This window comes from Eurytemora carolleeae, unplaced genomic scaffold (genome assembly GCF_000591075.1).
Source record: "Eurytemora carolleeae unplaced genomic scaffold, Eaff_2.0 scaffold487, whole genome shotgun sequence".
In the NCBI taxonomy this organism is placed as follows: domain Eukaryota; kingdom Metazoa; phylum Arthropoda; class Copepoda; order Calanoida; family Temoridae; genus Eurytemora; species Eurytemora carolleeae.
This window is the reverse complement of record NW_019396430.1, coordinates 339,222-356,390: the sequence shown is the minus strand read 5'-3', so window position 1 is coordinate 356,390 and position 17,169 is coordinate 339,222. Positions and strand designations below refer to the sequence as shown.

Sequence of the window (17,169 nt, the reverse complement as noted above, 5' to 3'; positions counted from 1 at the left end):
GCAAAAATATGTTAAATATCTAACTCTATCCTTAACTTAATAATTTTTTTAAGTTCTTTTTCCACTCTTGAAATTTCAAGTTTATGTGGTTGAAATACCTGAAGTTTATGTGGTTGATAATGTAGAGTATACTGAGTATATAGTTGATATACCTGTAGTTTATGTGGTTGATACTGTAGAGTAACATGTGGAGCATATTCTACATGAATCTGAATTGTTGCTCTACTAGGAATACTTTCCGCTGAGTTTTGTGCTTCACATGTTAAATTTCTAAAATATTGAATGAATAAGTAACTGGAACCTATCAGGAACGAAATTTGAAATAACCCTCTTTATAAATTGTCACATGTCCTATTCCCAACGGTACCATCTGAGAAACCATATTTTAGATATCGTCGTTATTTTTTTCTGCAGAATAAATCATCAACAAACCTAAATCGATATTCAGGGAGAAAAATAAGGATTTCTCATTTTTATTGGTCAGAGAAAAGTTTTAAAAGGCTGTATTGTGAATTGTACAAGCCACGCGAAAAGATGGTCAACGTCAATTGAATTATCGTGTGCAGTCCATTTACTCTTTGATAACTATAAACTGAAGAGCTTTGTATATATCTATTACAGAAATACCTTTATCATTTATTCAAGTTTTACTCTGGAAGTAAATAAGATATTAAGAGAAAACATGTTGGAAGTATTTTGTTGTTGTTAAAGGTTACTATATTAAAAATAGATTGTTCAGAAAACTTATTATATAATTATGAATTAAAGGCTCAATATGGAATATGGATGTATAATTTCCTACGACTTTAAAGAAGGTTTTCAGGGGACATCGTTTTTGTGAAGTCACCCGGGGAGATCCATTCTAATTCAAAAGTGCTTTGGTATATAATTTAACAATAATGAATCTGACGGAGGTGTCTTTTCATTTAAAACGCATGTGCCAACAAAAAAGTGTGGCAGAGATACTGTTTGTTTTTTATCTTTGTGACAGAAACAGTCTCAAGAACTGACGAGGGTCAACCCAGACCGAAATATATTTTCAATAAATGTGGAACTAACAACTACTTTTTTTGCTTTACAGAGGTTTGGTCCATCACCATCACTGAATTTTAAATGTGGCAGAGAAAAGTGAAAACGTTATGTCCAAAGAGTCAAATGATTGTTAAAAGTCACAATTTGCTTGAAAACGTTATGTTTAAACAGTGAAATGGTTGTTAAAAGTCAAAATTTGCTTGGAAACGTTATGTTTAAACGGTCAAATGGTTGTTAAAAGTCACAATTTGTTTTGAAAACGTTGGTTTAAACAGTCAAATGGTTGTTAAAAGTCACAATTTGTTAGGAAAACGTTATGTTTAAAGGGTAAAATGGTTGTTAAAAGTCACTGTTTGCTTAAAAACGTTATGTTTAAACGGTCAAATGGTTGTTAAAAGCCACAGTTTGCTTGAAAACGTTATGTTTAAACGGTCAAATAGTTCTTAAAAGTCACAATTTGTTTTGAAAAAGTTATGTTTAAACGGTCAAATGGTTGTTTATTGTCAGATCTTCTTGCCTTTCTTCGTAGTAAAGAGATTGTATTTTGCCTTTTACCGTCTTCTAATACCTCTGTACATTAGATTTGTCAAAATTAAAAAAAGAAAACGATCATCTTTATTTTAAAGGAGGTATTTTTATTAACTTATCCAGGATAAGGAAAGTGTAATCTCAGTGCAGGTCTTAAAAATAGCAATGCCCGAATCATAGCAGTAAAACTGTTACTGATCAATAATAGGGAAGATATTGTCATTTTCAAGGCTTCACAGTGTTTGATTATGATAATTCCTAAATATTTTACTGCACTAGAAATACGCAAGTCACTATTGTACAGAAAATACAATTTAGAATAATCAGTTTTCAAAATTAAATTAATATCATAATTCATACTTGATCAGACAAAGCTTTTAAGGATATCGCGATATTTCGAGTGTATGAAGAAAGCAGCATCATCGGAGTGCTATACCAGAGACCCCGTCCCACCGGAGACCCCAGCCACTACCATACCGGAGACTCCGACATTGTCAACGGAGACCACAAATAAATAATTAACATTTTTGAAATCGTAAATTGCTTTTTATGGCATAAAAACCTATATAAATTCATTTTATCATAAACTTTTAGATTTGGATATTATTTTGTGCATTTACAAAGAAATCTACAACATTTTTAAAATTTAAAAATTATCGTGCGTGTTTATTATTCATCTCCTTATTAGACTTTACACCCTACGCCCTCCCTCTCTTCCTGTCTCCTCAATATTCAACCCCCGCCCCTCTCCCCTACTCCTCCTGTTCCGGGATATCTTTCTATTTATATAAAGTTGTAATCTTTGCTCTGTTTGTCTACAAAATGCATAAAACTATATACAAATGTAAAAGTTTATGATAGGATAAATTTTTTTACATTTTATACAATCAAGAGCATTTTAAATTTTCAAAAATTTTAACTATTTTATTTGGGGTCTCCGATGAAAACTTTTGGGTCTCCGTTGAAAATGCCATGGTCTCCGGCAAGGTGGTGGTAGGGGTCTCCGGTATGACGGGGTCTCCGGGAGCCCTCCGGCCATGATGCTTTCTTAATACACTCCGCCGATATTTCAACAAACTCAGTTTTTGAATGATTAAGAAAAATGTTAATATTTACCAACAATGGTTTCCACATCAAGGTGTATTGGGATATTATCACTGTCCAACCACGTGATCTCTGCTGCCGGTTTACCAGCCTAGAAATAGGAGGGATAATTGTTTATAAAAACAAACAAAAAATTCGCTTTTGATTTTTGAAACTAAAAACTGTTCGTTTTGGTCTTTTGAAAAAAGAAAAGATAAAGTTGAAAAAACTTTCCTTTTTGTAAATATTTCTTTAAATAAATTTTAATCTTTTAGAATTAAATGTTTGAAAAGAATCTGCTGTAAGTTTATGAATATCTTCTTACATCATTTTATAACGTTTGTGAACGCACGTTCAACTTTTTTTTAGCTTATTGACATTTAAAAAAGAAGAAAAAACGAAACAAAAAGATAAGTCCGTTTTTCAATACAGTAAAAAACGAAATCGTTTTCATCCATTTTTTAAAATTTCTAGGTTACTAGCTTGACATTTAAATTTTCTCTCAGTTTACTGAAACTTAACAAACGTTGACTCTGACAGAAGATATATATAACCCTGAACGAAGAAATTGAAATAAAATTATTTCAAAAATCGTTTAGGTTTCCATCGTTTGCTAGCAAAAGCCAGCTTTTCAAAAATATAATTTTAAATGTATTCTCAGTCTCCTGGAATGAGAGGGGGGTGGGAGGTGGTGTTTGGGTTTAAATAAAAATTAGTTTAGGATTTGTTCCAGGGGGGGGCTTGGGGAGGGGTGGCCGGGGGGCAAATTTCGTGTTTGAAAATAAGTTAAACTTTATATTTCAACTGCAGGTGAATTTGTTTGTGAAAACTTTTGGTTTAAAACACAGGTTTTTACATGTCTAATTTTCGGGTGAAAAAACGATGTTTTAAAATAAAATGAGCTTAAATAAAAGCTTATAATATCTAGTTTGTTAATTTTCAAGAAACAAAAAAACCCGGCCTCATTTTAGAACGTTCATAAGAAGTACAATAATAATTCAAACAGATGCAGGGTTTGATTAAGAATTTTGGCCTCTAACTGTTTCTAAAAACCCTTGTTTAATGTTTTTGTACTCTCATTATGTGTGCTAAATCACCGTGACAGTCAATGAAATTTGATATGTCTAATGTTCCGTAATTGACTGAATAGTGATTAGTCTAATTGAAGAATACAGTTAAATTAACTAAATTTTCCCCCACTTATTGTCAAGTCAACCTTCATTTATTGAGTATATTATAGAAGGATAGAAGGATAGAAGGATAGAAGGATAGAAGGATAGGTGGATAGAAGGATAGAAGGATAGAAGGATAGAAGGATAGAAGGATAGAAGGATAGGTGGATAGAAGGATATATGTTGAATAAAAAAGAATATATAATCTCGGAAGAAACTGTATAAAGTGTTGAATTCTCTTGTCTTGAATAAACAGATGGGAAGAGAAATAAAATAAACATGGATATCAAGAAATATAAAAACCATATAAAGTATGCATCTTTCTGTCAATAATCTTAGCTTTTCATTGCTGATCTTTCTGTGAGTTTTTTTTGTACATTTTGAAATTATAACAAGAAAAAATGTTGCCGATTTTCAAGTTTTTAGCGGCTTTTTCCCAACATTTTTATAACTTGAATTATTTTGAAGGCTTGAAGCCACATTTTTTTTGTTCAGTCCAGACATACTTTGCTTATTTAAGGGTCGTCGCAATTGAAAAATTTTGGCAGGAAAAAAATTTCGACATTTATAATTTTAGAAATGCACCAATTTGAACAGTGAAATCTGTGAGAACAATGAAATAAAAAATGGCGACCAAGTTTACTCACCTTTGAAACACACTCAACTGTTATAAGCCTATCCTCAGTTACCTTCAGTACTTCTCCATTCAGTATAACAGGGGGCTCTAAATTTACATTTCACTACAGGGTGTACCATGACAGGTGAGAAACGAAATTTGTGATTTTATTGTCATGTTTGGTGCAGACTGTACAATCAGGAAACTTTCATCAAAATGGATTCATCATATGCATTTTGGCAACCTTGCATTATTAGCACAATTTTTATTCTGTTATAAACATTAAAACTTTTAAAGATAAATTGAACTCAGAGTTTAATCTGAAATGAACTGATAAATTCTAACAAACATTCCTCTGCTGATCAATAAAGTTACAATTAGTTAAATTGCAAAATACAGGATGTTCGGATAAACATGGAATTTTAAATCGTCTTTAACCAATAATGACATTTTTGATGAACGCAGGCGATAATCTTTTTTAAAAAGTAAATGTGAAAAAGCCAGTTCTGGGATTTTTTAGATGTGGCTTGCCAAATTATTAACTTTAAAGATCCGGAGTCCAATTTATTAGATTGAATTAAAATTATCTAAATATCTTATCTTTCCAAATGTTTTCAGGTACAAAGAAAGAGAAGACCACATTTTGGAAAGCTCAAGTGATGTGTAACAGTGCACTGCAAGCGCGCTGTATATCACTAACTGAAGTCAAAGACAATTTGAATTCGTCTCTTAATTCTCATGTTTATCGGAACACCCAGTATATTATCCATTAACATGAAGAAAGAATGATTAATTTAGATTTTATGAATACAAAACTAAAAATAATATTTACCAGGGGGAACCGTGACTGTTAGTGTTGCATATCTTGATCGTATTGGAGCAATTCCTCGGGCTGCCCCAACCTAAAACATTACATCATTTTCATTCTAATATATGATGCATAGTGTTCTTTAAAAAAAAAAAAACTTTAAAGATTTTAAAACTTTTTTATGTTACTGCAGTTTGCTTTATTTTTGCAATATCTTTATCCTAAAGGTAAAAAATGGGAAAACGATAAAAAAACGATAAAAAACGTGTGCGTTACAAAACGATCTTTTTTGTATCGTATATGCACATCACTATGGATACCATCCCTTAATTTGTTCTTGCACAGAGCTGGATAACTCATTTTGAGTTTCAAATCTTGAACGTTTAGATATGTCAGCGCAGAAACATCAAATATAAAAAAGGGCTAAAAGTTCCTTCCAGGCCCCCCGGTCTCTCAGGAAGTGCTTCTGCAAAAATATCGTTCTAAAAATAAATCCCTTATTTTAGTAATTTATAATTTTATGATAAAATTCAGGTATTAAGTTTGGATTTTTGCTTTATGTATATTAATATGTCATGCAAAGCTGCTGTCATGAAAACATTCATTTCAAAACTTAACCCTTTTAATCTTAAAGTTTTAAAAAAGTTTTTATTGTTTTAAGCCCGAACATTTTGTTAGAATTTTGGAACAGAATAGAAAATTAGGTCATTTTTACGGATTACGGAACCCGTGGGTCGGGAGTGACATAGGCTAAAAAAAGTATTAAATTTTTAAAATTCCACAGGCACACTTCAAATTCAATACCAAGCGCGGGTTAACGGCGGGAGTATGTAACTATAACTATGAATTATAATAAAAACCTAGGCAACACCGGGTTCTCAAAGCTCTTTGTTCATATATATATATATATGTTAGCTATAGATGAGAAAACGGCTGAACTAAGTTGGCAAAAATGTTTCGTGGAAATCAAAGGGTAAATCCGACTTTTTAAAAATCAAATTTATTTTCAAAAGTGCTTTTGAAATTCCGTGAGCAGCGCCGGAAATTTCAGCTAGTCTCTCTTTTAATAGTATATTTTAGGACACATAAAATGTTTTTGAGTTTTACAGATAGGCAAGTTTGGCTTTTTTAAAACGCTCTTTTCGTTTTGTTAACGATGAAAAAAGATCTGAAAAAGAAAAGATTGATTTTGAATGGGGTGATCCTAAGGTATGATAGTTTTTAAGAAGTAAAAACGAAACAATCGTTTTTCAAAACGATCGTTCCGGATAATAATCTTTTTCTAAAATGGAAAAACTATCGTTTTGGAAAGAAAACGATAGTTCAGAAAGCAATTGTTTTGGAATAAAATCGACAAATTTAGCATTGGAAAATACAAATTTTAATCTAAAAATCTCGCTTCGAACAAGAAAATTATTTTATATTAAAATTTTAACAAAAAATATCGTTTTGCTCTAAAACTTTAGTTTTGTTCTTTCGTTTTCCGTTTTCAAAAGCTTAAAACTAACACTTCGTTAGTTTTAACAATTCATTTTTCTAAAAAAGAATGTTAGTTTCGTTTTGAAAAATCAAAGACGAAACTAAAAGCAATCCCCATCCCTAATTTTAGTTAAAAATATCGATTACAAAAAAATTAATACTTCGTTTTTAACCGTTAACTGTATTTTCCAAAGACTTTGCCAATAATTAGTAAAGTCTTAGGTATTTTCTATGTTTCTATATGTGAAGTATAAAGAACTAAATTATAAACATAGAGTCTATTGATGTCAAAACACCATTAGTTGTGCAATAATATGTATATTAAAACATATCGTCGAATAATAATGAATAAATACCCAGGGTTTAGAGCTGAATACTAATTACTGAAAAACATACTCAACAATCTACATAACAAAGTGTATATTCATTTTTCACTCTTTTGTATTTATTGAAATTTTATTTCCCTCCCCCCATTGTTTATTTTTTTTAAATTTTTTGCAAAAAAAAAATATCTTCAAGATATATTTTTAGAGGTATGTTTTTAACTTTTTATTTGCATATTTATGACTATACTATAATTATGACTATTTATACTAAGTCATATGTTAGTACAGTGATTACCAGAAATCTCTGAAACATGAAGACGACTTTTAGACTGAAGTTATGACTTTGAATATTCCAATAAGCATGGGATAGAGCAATTGTGAAGTGTAAACAGACCCATTTCACTTAATTAGTGATTTAATAGTTGTCAATTAAAACTATTGTAACAACATTAAATTCACTTTTGCTATTGCTATAAAGTCCCCCTTCCTATTTCAGAGTTTTCTGGTTATCCCTGTAAACAGATGTAAGTGTACATGGTCTAGCTAAATATATAGCCTAGCAGAAGATTTTAAATATCACTAGCTGAAGTTCCCGGCGTTGCCAGTGGAATTTAAGAAAAACACACAAAAAATTTTAATTTTGAAAAAAAATTGATTTTCGAAAAAAAGGTTTATTTTATTTAAGCCTATATTATATTACCCCCGTGGTACTGAAGAGTTCCCTCAAAAACTTTTCAGCCCATTCGGTCCAGCCGTTTGGCCAGCTATAGCTAACATATCATAAATACAAACTAATATATATATATATGAGCGAAGAGCTTTATTATATAGATTAAAAGCACCGTCACTATTATGAGAATAGTGAGACCAAATTCATTAAACAAATGATTTTTACAATTATTCTGTAAATTGGAATCATTCCCTTTAAGATGATTGTGCGAAGTTATTAAAGTTTTAATTACTTTTCCCTAAATCCTTGGTTCCAAACATATATTTATTAATCAGGGGGAAATAGAAACTTTATAGAAATCTTAAAATTATAAAATAAATTCTTAACGCCACCTCAAAGCAAACAATTTGTACTAAAAAATGTGACAATTGCTATGTACCCCTGAATTTCTAAGTTTTATTATAATTCTCTGTAATTATCTCACTATAGCGCCCCCCTTACTTCTTCCCTTCCCTTACCCTTCTCCATCCTCTCCTTTAGTTTACCTCCCCCCTTCCTCCTCCTTCCCTTCAGGTTTACCCCCTCATGCATCCTAGTTTGCGTCAGTTCAATATACATGTTTAGTTTATTAAAGGGATACATGTTTAGTTTATTAAAGGGATATATGTTTAGTTTATTAAAGGGATACATGTTTAGTTTATTAAAGGAATACATGTTTAGTTTATTAAAGAGATACATGTTTAGTTTATTAAAGGGATACATATTTCGTTTCGGATGGATTCCTTTTGGGTTGGAAGGGTTAACACTTATCGTCAGTTAATAATAATATGTTTATCAAGTTTAAAGGGACTGTAATCGTATTTTCGAAGTGACCCTCTCCATGCAAAGATGGCAATGCCGGAATTAAACGGTTTCCTTGATCTGATCAAAAATGTAGAATAAGTGATAATTTATCCATTGCTTCTTTGAAACAAGAAATGAGCAAGTCACTTTTGTAAAGAAGCCGCAAAAGAAAATAAACAGTTTAAAGAAACTAAATTATGGATATCTAATTCATACAACGCTTATAAGGGTACCGTTGTAAATCGAGTATTGCCATCTTTAAATCGAGGATCAATTGAAATTAAGCTATAACTAATTCAGTTTTAATTTCACCATGTTAATTAAATTGCTCTGGTCTAATGGGTTAATAGTAATTAATTAAGTTCTTAGCTTCTGTAAGGAAGAAAGGGTGATTGGTAAGTTTATTAAGCCGAAAATTGGTGTATTGAAAATTGTCGATTGAAAGAAGAAATATAAAAGTTCCATCCATTGTTCTGTAATCTGTAATGGTAAAACCAAAAAAAAAGGGAGGGGGAGGACTCAAAATAAAAAGGCAAAGGAAAAGCAAGGGTTGTCTAATAGTAAAGTAGTTTAACCCTGTATAAAACAGTCTTCTATTTATTTTGTTCTAAAAGGAACAAAAGGAGAAATATAACTAATTATACTTTCATTGAATTATTCTTTAAATCGATTAGTTTTGTTTAAACATTCAAACTATGCTTGAACTTAACTAAAGAGGCAAGAGCTGGTTAAATAACGAAGACCCCCCGCCCCCAGCAAAAAAGGGGGGTAGTCAAAAAGTAAAGCCAAAGAAGAAAAGAAGTGGGTCGGTTATGGAATTTAAAATAAAATTGAAAATAATATTTGTTCAAATTATCAAAAGTAAAATCGAACCAGTTTGGCGTATTACTCTCCGGAAAATTTAAACAGTGTTTAATCATAACTTAGAATTGTAGTAGAACGTTGATTTTTTGCATGAAAACTAAAAATTGTGTATTGTAACTGCAAAATTCTGTTTTAAATAAATATGAGGTTTTTTAGCGCAAAACTGTTTAGGGATAACATGTTTGAAAGCATCTTAAAGCAAATGCAAGTTCATTTTATTGTGTCAAGATTGCAAAAATGTGAAAAAGTAACATATCCCACCAAAAAGCGCGCGCGCAATTTTGCTCAGATTTTTATAAAATACAATACAATACAAAATTTTTAGTTCACAAGCAAAACATCAGTGTTCTACTACAATTCTAAGTTATGATTAAACACTGTTTAAATTTTCCGGAGAGTCACCCCCTTAAATGGTTAGATTTTACTTTTGATAATTTGATCAAATATTATTTTCAATTTTATTTTAAATTCTATCCGACCCCACTTCTTTTATTTTTTGGCTTTACTTTGACTACCCAAGAAACCTAATCGATTTCCCAAGAACCTCATCGTTAAACTTGAGTTTTAATTTGCTCTAAAAATGGACTGGACAGCCCACGCAACCTTTTTTGGGGTTAAAGGGCAATCTAGAACGTTTTCATTTTGGCGGGAAAATATTTGAAAATAAGAAATGACCTGGCATTGAAAAACTGCATTATCCTCGAGCTGAACAGGAAATATATTTAGTGTATAATCCCCCTCCTGGTCACTCCCAGTCATCTCATATCTAGAGTAAAACAATCCTTTTCCGGTGCACGAGGGAAAACCGGTTCTGGTCCAGTCCAGACAAAACTGTTTCCGGTACAAGAAATATGAGGCCAGTTTCCATTTCCTGAATCTATTTCTTATCACAAACTCTGATTTTCTAATCCGTACATATATTTGCAACCCAATGTCTATGAGGTTAGATATGCCAAAATATAATTCTGTTGAATCAAATAATCTAAGTATCAATTTACACCATCAGGTTACAAAGATACGAGGGTGTGAACATTTGAGGTTGTGGCAGCAAATCAATTTTAATTTAATTATTTGCGAAAATGTTAAAAGTGTTTATTTTCTAAATGAATTTGAATCTTTCTAATGTCTCAGTAATTTGACAACTTCACCATAAAACTGACAATTTCAAATTTTAATCTTGTGTTTTGGAATTAATTTGCAATTTTCTTCACCTCTTCGCATCCTCCCTTCACCTCTAACCCCCCACCCCACTGCCACTTACTCAATCCGAAGGAAAGTAAGAATCTAGGCAGAAAGAAAATTAAATTCAGATTTCTTTTGTCTGAATTCTTTTGAAGTTTTCAAACAAACTTGTAGGGGTATATTTTACCAGGTCTATCTCAGTTAAAGAACAGTTTATTCAGTCAGCTGTCTATCTGTCTATCTGTCTATCTTTCTATATGTCTATCTGTCTATCTGTCTATCTGTCTATCTGTCTATCTGTCTATCTTTCTATCTGTCTATCTGTCTTTCTGTTTATCTTTTATCTTTCTATCTGTCTATCTGTCTATCCGTCTATCTGTCTATCTGCCTATCTTTCTATCTTTCTATCTTTCTCTATCTTTCTCTATTTTTTAATCTTTCTATCTGTCTTTCTGTATATCTTTTTTCTTTCTATCTGTCTAATCTACTATCTGTCTATCTGTCTATATGTCTATCTGTCTATCTGTCTATCTGTCTATCTGTCTATCTGTCTATCTGTCTATCTGTCCATCTCTTTTTCTGTCAAAATAGTTAGTTAGTTAGTTACCTGTCGAAGCCTGTAAGGTCTCTGCCTTGTCCTAGACCAAAATCATCCCTTGTCCACTGTAGTTTCCCTTTCTTGTTCTCTACACGACAGGGCAGTGTCACCTGCTCACCAATCTAGATAGGTATATTAATAGAAAGATAGATAGATAGATAGATAGATAGATAGATAGATAGATAGATAAATAGATAGATAGATAGATAGATAGATAGATAGATAGATAGATAAATAGATAGATAGATAGATAGATAGATAGATAGATAGATAGATAAATATATAGATAGATAAATAGATAGATAGGTTTGTTTATTAACAAACATTGGAACTTGTATATTCTATATAAACAATATATCTTTAGGTCTTAATCATTAATTTATTCATTAATTACAAAATATCAGAATATGTCACACCTTGGCTCATTTTTATGGAATATTTAAATTATTCATGTGTGTCGAGCCACCAGGGTTTATTAATGGTAAATGTATGTGTTTAAATAGAAATAATAACAAATATTGTAATTTGTATAAATATTGTTAGTTATTTTGTAACGTTTGTGCGCTTTTCCGGAGAGTGAGCGTTAGCTTGCGTGTACATTTTATCAGTTAAATGCATACAAATTTCGAATCCACTATTTTAACCTTTTTAAAAACTTTTTTGGTATGCAGATGCTGTGTTGTAAAAATAGGTGTTACTGCAAAAACTAGATTGTCAGACAGACGGTGAATGTCAAATTGTCTAATTCTAACAATTTCGTCCGTTATTTTTTTGAACAAATCATAGAGTCTCATTTACACACAAAGCACAATTTGAAAATAATCTATTTTTAAAACTTTAAAACATGGATATCTCATTCCTTCCTATATCAAATTTATAATTTTATTTCTGTAAGATAAGTAAATTCATGACCTGCGTTTTCTAAAAAATATTATTGGTAGTTCAATCTTTCATAATGTTTTATTTCAACATTTTTTTTGACAATTCAACAAAATTCAATTTCTTTAGTTGGAAGAATTTAATTTTCCTAAGATGGTTGTCATTAATCCCCACTTAAACTGATTAAAGGGTATTTGCATAAATTATAAAGCTAAAGTCGTACAAGTGCTATATTAATATATATATGAGGGTTGTTATCGTCAGCATTCCTAATTTCCTAATTTTGATCCTCAATTTATCCATTAGACCTTTATTTGATGAACAATAAGAAAGATAAATATAGCCGTGATTTTGTTGTCATTAAAACAAGATTTAAGTAATTGTAATTTTTTCTTTAAATGCCAATAGAGGTGACTAAAAATCCCTTTTATAACTAACAGATGTTTCTGCAATGGGATTTTTATTAAAGCCTCCCCTTAGGGATCAAAAGAATCTCTGATCTATCAATCAATCAATCAGGCGTTTTTGGATTGACTAAAAATTCTCAAATCCTCGATCCTGGAGGAAAGATGGAGGGACCTCCTGGAGGAAAGATGGGGAGACCAGAAGACTGGAGGGGACCTTTAGGGCAGAGGTGGGACTATGAGACGGGATGGGGAAGGAGGGCGGTGCGGGGGGACGGAATGGAGGGTAGATTTCTGAGATTTGGGAAAAAAATAACAATACATGTTCTAAAACCAAACAAAATCATATATTTTAAATAATGAAACCATAAAAAGAACAAATATATCAAAAATGAGAATTTTTATCAATTTAGTATTTTTATTTATTTGACATTATTGGCGCTTTTCTGCAAATCTAGAACATACATGGTAAAAACTCGTAATTATATGATTATTAGTGAGGGCAAAAACAGACACTTTTATCATTAGTTATTGAAAAGGGATAACGTAGATTATATTAGTTATGAAAAATAGTAACTATGGTTATAATCTAGTGAAGTTGGGTAACTATGAATATTGTTGAGTAAGTACTATGAAAAGTACCAATGAAAATTTGTAACTACAGTGGTAGGCGATTATATCAATACAATGAAGACGACTTTTGATTTTAATTTTGATTTATATCGAGCTGTTAAACAGCATGAATACACATAAACATAAAATTCAAGAGAAGCTGTCAATTAAAAAAGCTTCTCTTTAATTACTTGTAAACTTGTAATTCGAAAAAAGCTTGCTAACAATAAAAACAAATTAACAAAGTCGTCTTCATTGTATTAATATAATCGCCTACCACTGTATGACAAAATAATAACTATGATTATAAAGTTACTATGATAATTAGAAGCTATGATTATAACTTAGTAGAAATGGGTAACTATGATAGTTTTTACGAAACATTTTTGAAATTCTAGAATTATTTCAATGCTTGATGATTGATTGAAAATCGTTTATTTCTATATACCTTATTACTGGTATCTTTTTACAATAATTACCTTTGCAGTTTGATCCGGGGGCTCGCGTAGAAATCTCTGAACTTGAAGCTGATGATTCTCTGAACAAAGATATTTTTTAAAAAATCTTTATTTAAAAGAAAAAAGTGAGTCAATAACCTAAATAAATGTTATCTTTTCAGTTTCGATTTAAATTCTAGAAAAATTAATAATAATAATGTTTAGAAACTGGGCTTTTAGGACACTTCGCGCCCCCTTTTTCCTGTAAACAAGTTTAGCTTTTAAAGCTGCTGCTCTGAAAATAATTTTCAAATTTTGGCGGATTTTTCGTTTCTAATTGTCGCATTTTCAAAAAAAAACCAACCATTTTCCAACAATTTTTATTCTCCAATTTTGATGTTTTATAAACCTTCACTGGGGTCATGTGAGGTCTCACACAAATTTGGACCCGATCGATTCAGCCGTTTTGACGTTTATCAAACAGACACCCAGACAAGCAAAGTATAGTTGTTTACTGTTTAGATAAATATTTGGGAAAACTTCTCGGGACATATTCAGGAGTCCAGCTCCGCCTAATTTTGATTAATTAAAGTGAAGATTGATTAAAAGTATGAGATAAGGGGGATAAGGGGGATAAGGGGGATAAGGGGGATAAGGCGGGCTAAAGTGGGATAAGGGGGGATAAGGCGGTAAAAAGGGGTAAAAAATGCACTGTAAGTAATTGACATTCCATTATAACAGGGGTATGCCCAATTCACATCGATGAAATGAGCACGCAGAAAACTGTGGATTAGGAAGACGACCTTTAGACACAATTTATTTCAGGAAGTGCAATTAGCATAAAGCACAGCAATTGTGCAGTGTACACAGACCATTTCACTCAATAATTGTGATTTCAAAGCTATTAGTAAAATTATTTGCGTTGTAGCAAATCCAAGCACACTTAACATTACTTTAATGTCGTCTCCCAATTCCACAGTTTTCTTATTCTAACTGTATATCAAGTAATGTTTTGATTCAGAATCAACATGGAAGATATTGCTGATCAGATATAGGTTTTTATTGGGTACTCTTGTCAATCGGACACACTAATTGGGAGGGGAGGGGGTGTTTCACCTCCCCCGGGTTTTTTCTAAATAACTCAAAAATGGCTTACATTCACTTTTCAACTTCATAGTTGCGAAAAAAAAATATATTAATTAAGCTACACAAAATTCAAATTTATATACATATTTGAAAAGGCCTTGAAAAATGGATGAAATACCATGTGTCACATGTTAATATTAGTCAAGTAAAATATTTTTAAAAAACATTTTCCGACGTACTTCTTGATTTTTTTAAAAAATCCTCCCTTGCACCCTAACGATTAAAGTTAGAGGTCTAAATTTTTTCTGAATGAGTAGGCCTTGAAATGTTGGAGTACGGACACGTATCTCAACTCTAAGGGCAAAATAATAGGGGGGGAAACACCTCTCCCCCCCCCAATCTATATTCCACAAATCGGGATAGGGTTAAGATTTTCTTACCTTGTAAATGTAGATCAGAATAGACTTCACCCTTGTAGAGATTGTTGGTGCTCCCCTTCAAGGGATAGATTACCCCCTGGGAGGGGAAGTCGCCCCCCACCACTTCCTGCCTACTTTGGCACAAACCCAGGAAAAGATAAAGTAGTACTAAAAAATACAATTTTATCAGTTGAAAGATTATAGATATCCAACGAAATGGTTGGGGGGGGAGGGGTTGCAGTTCATAATTTTGAACTTGTGTTGAAAAAAACTAAGCTAGAGGTTCTAAAATTTCACAAAACTTTATCCCCCTCTCACCTTGATCCTTTCTAACCTTTCTTATACTCACATTGATCCCTCTCACCTTCCATATACTCACATTGATCCCTCTCACCTTCCAAATACTCACATTGATCCCCCCTCCCCTTCTATATACTCACATTGATCCCCCCTCCCCTTTTAACTACTCACATTGATCCCTCTCACCTTCCATATACTCACATTGATCCCCCCTCCCGTTCCATATACTCACAATGATCCCCCTCCCCTCGCCAAAACCCGGTTTAAATTTAGCGCCGGCTTAAATCTTGAAACATTTGATACAATTTTAAGTGGAACCAACCATATCTAAACCGCGGCTTAAATTTAAACCGCCGCTCAAATTCTTTAAATTCGGCCACATGACAGATAAAATTGCTCGCCTAGTTTTAGTAGCATGCTTAGTGTTTCGATTCTCACATCTAAATGTTCGACATTACTATCTTCTTGTTCTTGGTTTTAGATAGATCACTATAATAACAGAAATAGTTAGCTAGACAGTTTTATAGCTCACTAGTTTAGGATAGTTTACTAGTCACAGAAATAGCTAGCTACACAGTTATATAGCTCAATAGTTTAGAATAGATCACTAGTCACAGAAATAGCTAGCTAGACAGTTTAATAGCTCACTAGTTTAGGATAGTTAACTAGTTACAAAAATAGCTAGCTAGACAGTTTTATAGCTAACTAGTTTAGGATAGTTCACTAGTTACAGAAATAGCTAGCTAGACAGTTTTATAGCTCACTATGTCCTGAAATCAAGGCTCAATTTGCTCGAGGCAAAAACTGGTTCACAGGAACTCTGATAAGTTTTTCCCTTTCACACATTTCACATCAGAATTCGCATTAACAGCCTTCTTACAGAAATCTGAAACATTCAGAGGTTAATCTTTTATAGAATTCATATCAAACGATGAAGATATTAAAAAAATTACTGAATAAATGCCTGAAGTATGGAAAAAAAACAGTTAAAAAAAAGAATTTTCCAAAAAGTGTTTTGAAAATTTTCTTTTATTAAAATTGAAACACAAACGTTCATAATTGATGTTAAAATACCAATGCTATATTTATATATATTTTGTTTATCATTAAAGATAAAAAGAAATGCATTTCTATTAAAGAAGAAGTTTTTAAGCGGTTTACATATATATTATCTGCAAATCTTTTACATATAATTCAGAAAAAAGTATATTAAAGAGAACTTCCAGGGGGGGCCTTTTAATTCACAATTCTCATATATGTTGCTTTTCCATTAGACCATTTTTTATTGCACCTTATGAAAGTTTTCATATTAGGGATTTCCAAAAAAATTATTCTGACCGTTTTAGAACAAAAAATATACGCGCGATCGGTTCAAACATTGTGACGTTTTACATCCTGACATTTAATTATTTATAAATAAAAAAATAGTGGTGAATATAACCAAAAATATGAATTTTCCTGTGTGTTTACAGTTTGCGAGATGCTCAGATTTATAAAGTTTTAACTCCTCGCTACAGAAGCTAGTGAGAAAGGAAAAGATTATCTAATAAAACTGAAATTGAATTTACATAATTTGAACTAAAAAGAAAATAAGGAATGAAAAGAATGAGAAGAACATCTGGCAAAGTAAGCCAATTGTATTCAACTTTTAACTTTTTTATCGCAGAATTTAGTTTTTCTAGGTGAATATGTTGATTTTTTTTCGAAATTAATTTTTGAGGGAAATTATATGATGTCAGGAAAATATGATTTTTGAGAGAAAAGAGTCCCTCTGTTCCCCCCTGCACATAATAGAATACACCTGCATCAAAAAAAAATGTTGAACTGGAAA

At 31.7% G+C, this 17,169-nt stretch overlaps 1 protein-coding gene across 2 annotated transcripts in view; it reads right to left on the bottom strand.

Moving 5' to 3' along the window:
- The window catches only part of LOC111703181 (irregular chiasm C-roughest protein), a 50,550-nt gene that overhangs the window by 9,953 nt on the left and 23,428 nt on the right, over window positions 1-17,169 (bottom strand). Inside the window, exons 2-12 of one of the 2 annotated variants that reach the window (XM_023475057.1) lie at window positions 16,103-16,224; window positions 15,740-15,827; window positions 15,060-15,206; window positions 13,576-13,634; window positions 11,211-11,323; window positions 10,097-10,187; window positions 5,264-5,333; window positions 4,463-4,539; window positions 2,677-2,755; window positions 1,531-1,602; window positions 153-274 (exon numbers count right to left, since the gene is read on the bottom strand). In XM_023475057.1, coding sequence (XP_023330825.1) covers window positions 153-274; window positions 1,531-1,602; window positions 2,677-2,755; window positions 4,463-4,539; window positions 5,264-5,333; window positions 10,097-10,187; window positions 11,211-11,323; window positions 13,576-13,634; window positions 15,060-15,206; window positions 15,740-15,755 — 846 coding nt within the window. In that variant the 5' untranslated portion in view covers window positions 15,756-15,827; window positions 16,103-16,224. Of the gene's footprint in view, window positions 1-152; window positions 275-1,530; window positions 1,603-2,676; window positions 2,756-4,462; window positions 4,540-5,263; window positions 5,334-10,096; window positions 10,188-11,210; window positions 11,324-13,575; window positions 13,635-15,059; window positions 15,207-15,739; window positions 16,225-17,169 lie in introns of both variants that reach the window. The other variant, XM_023475056.1, reaches the window with a different exon arrangement.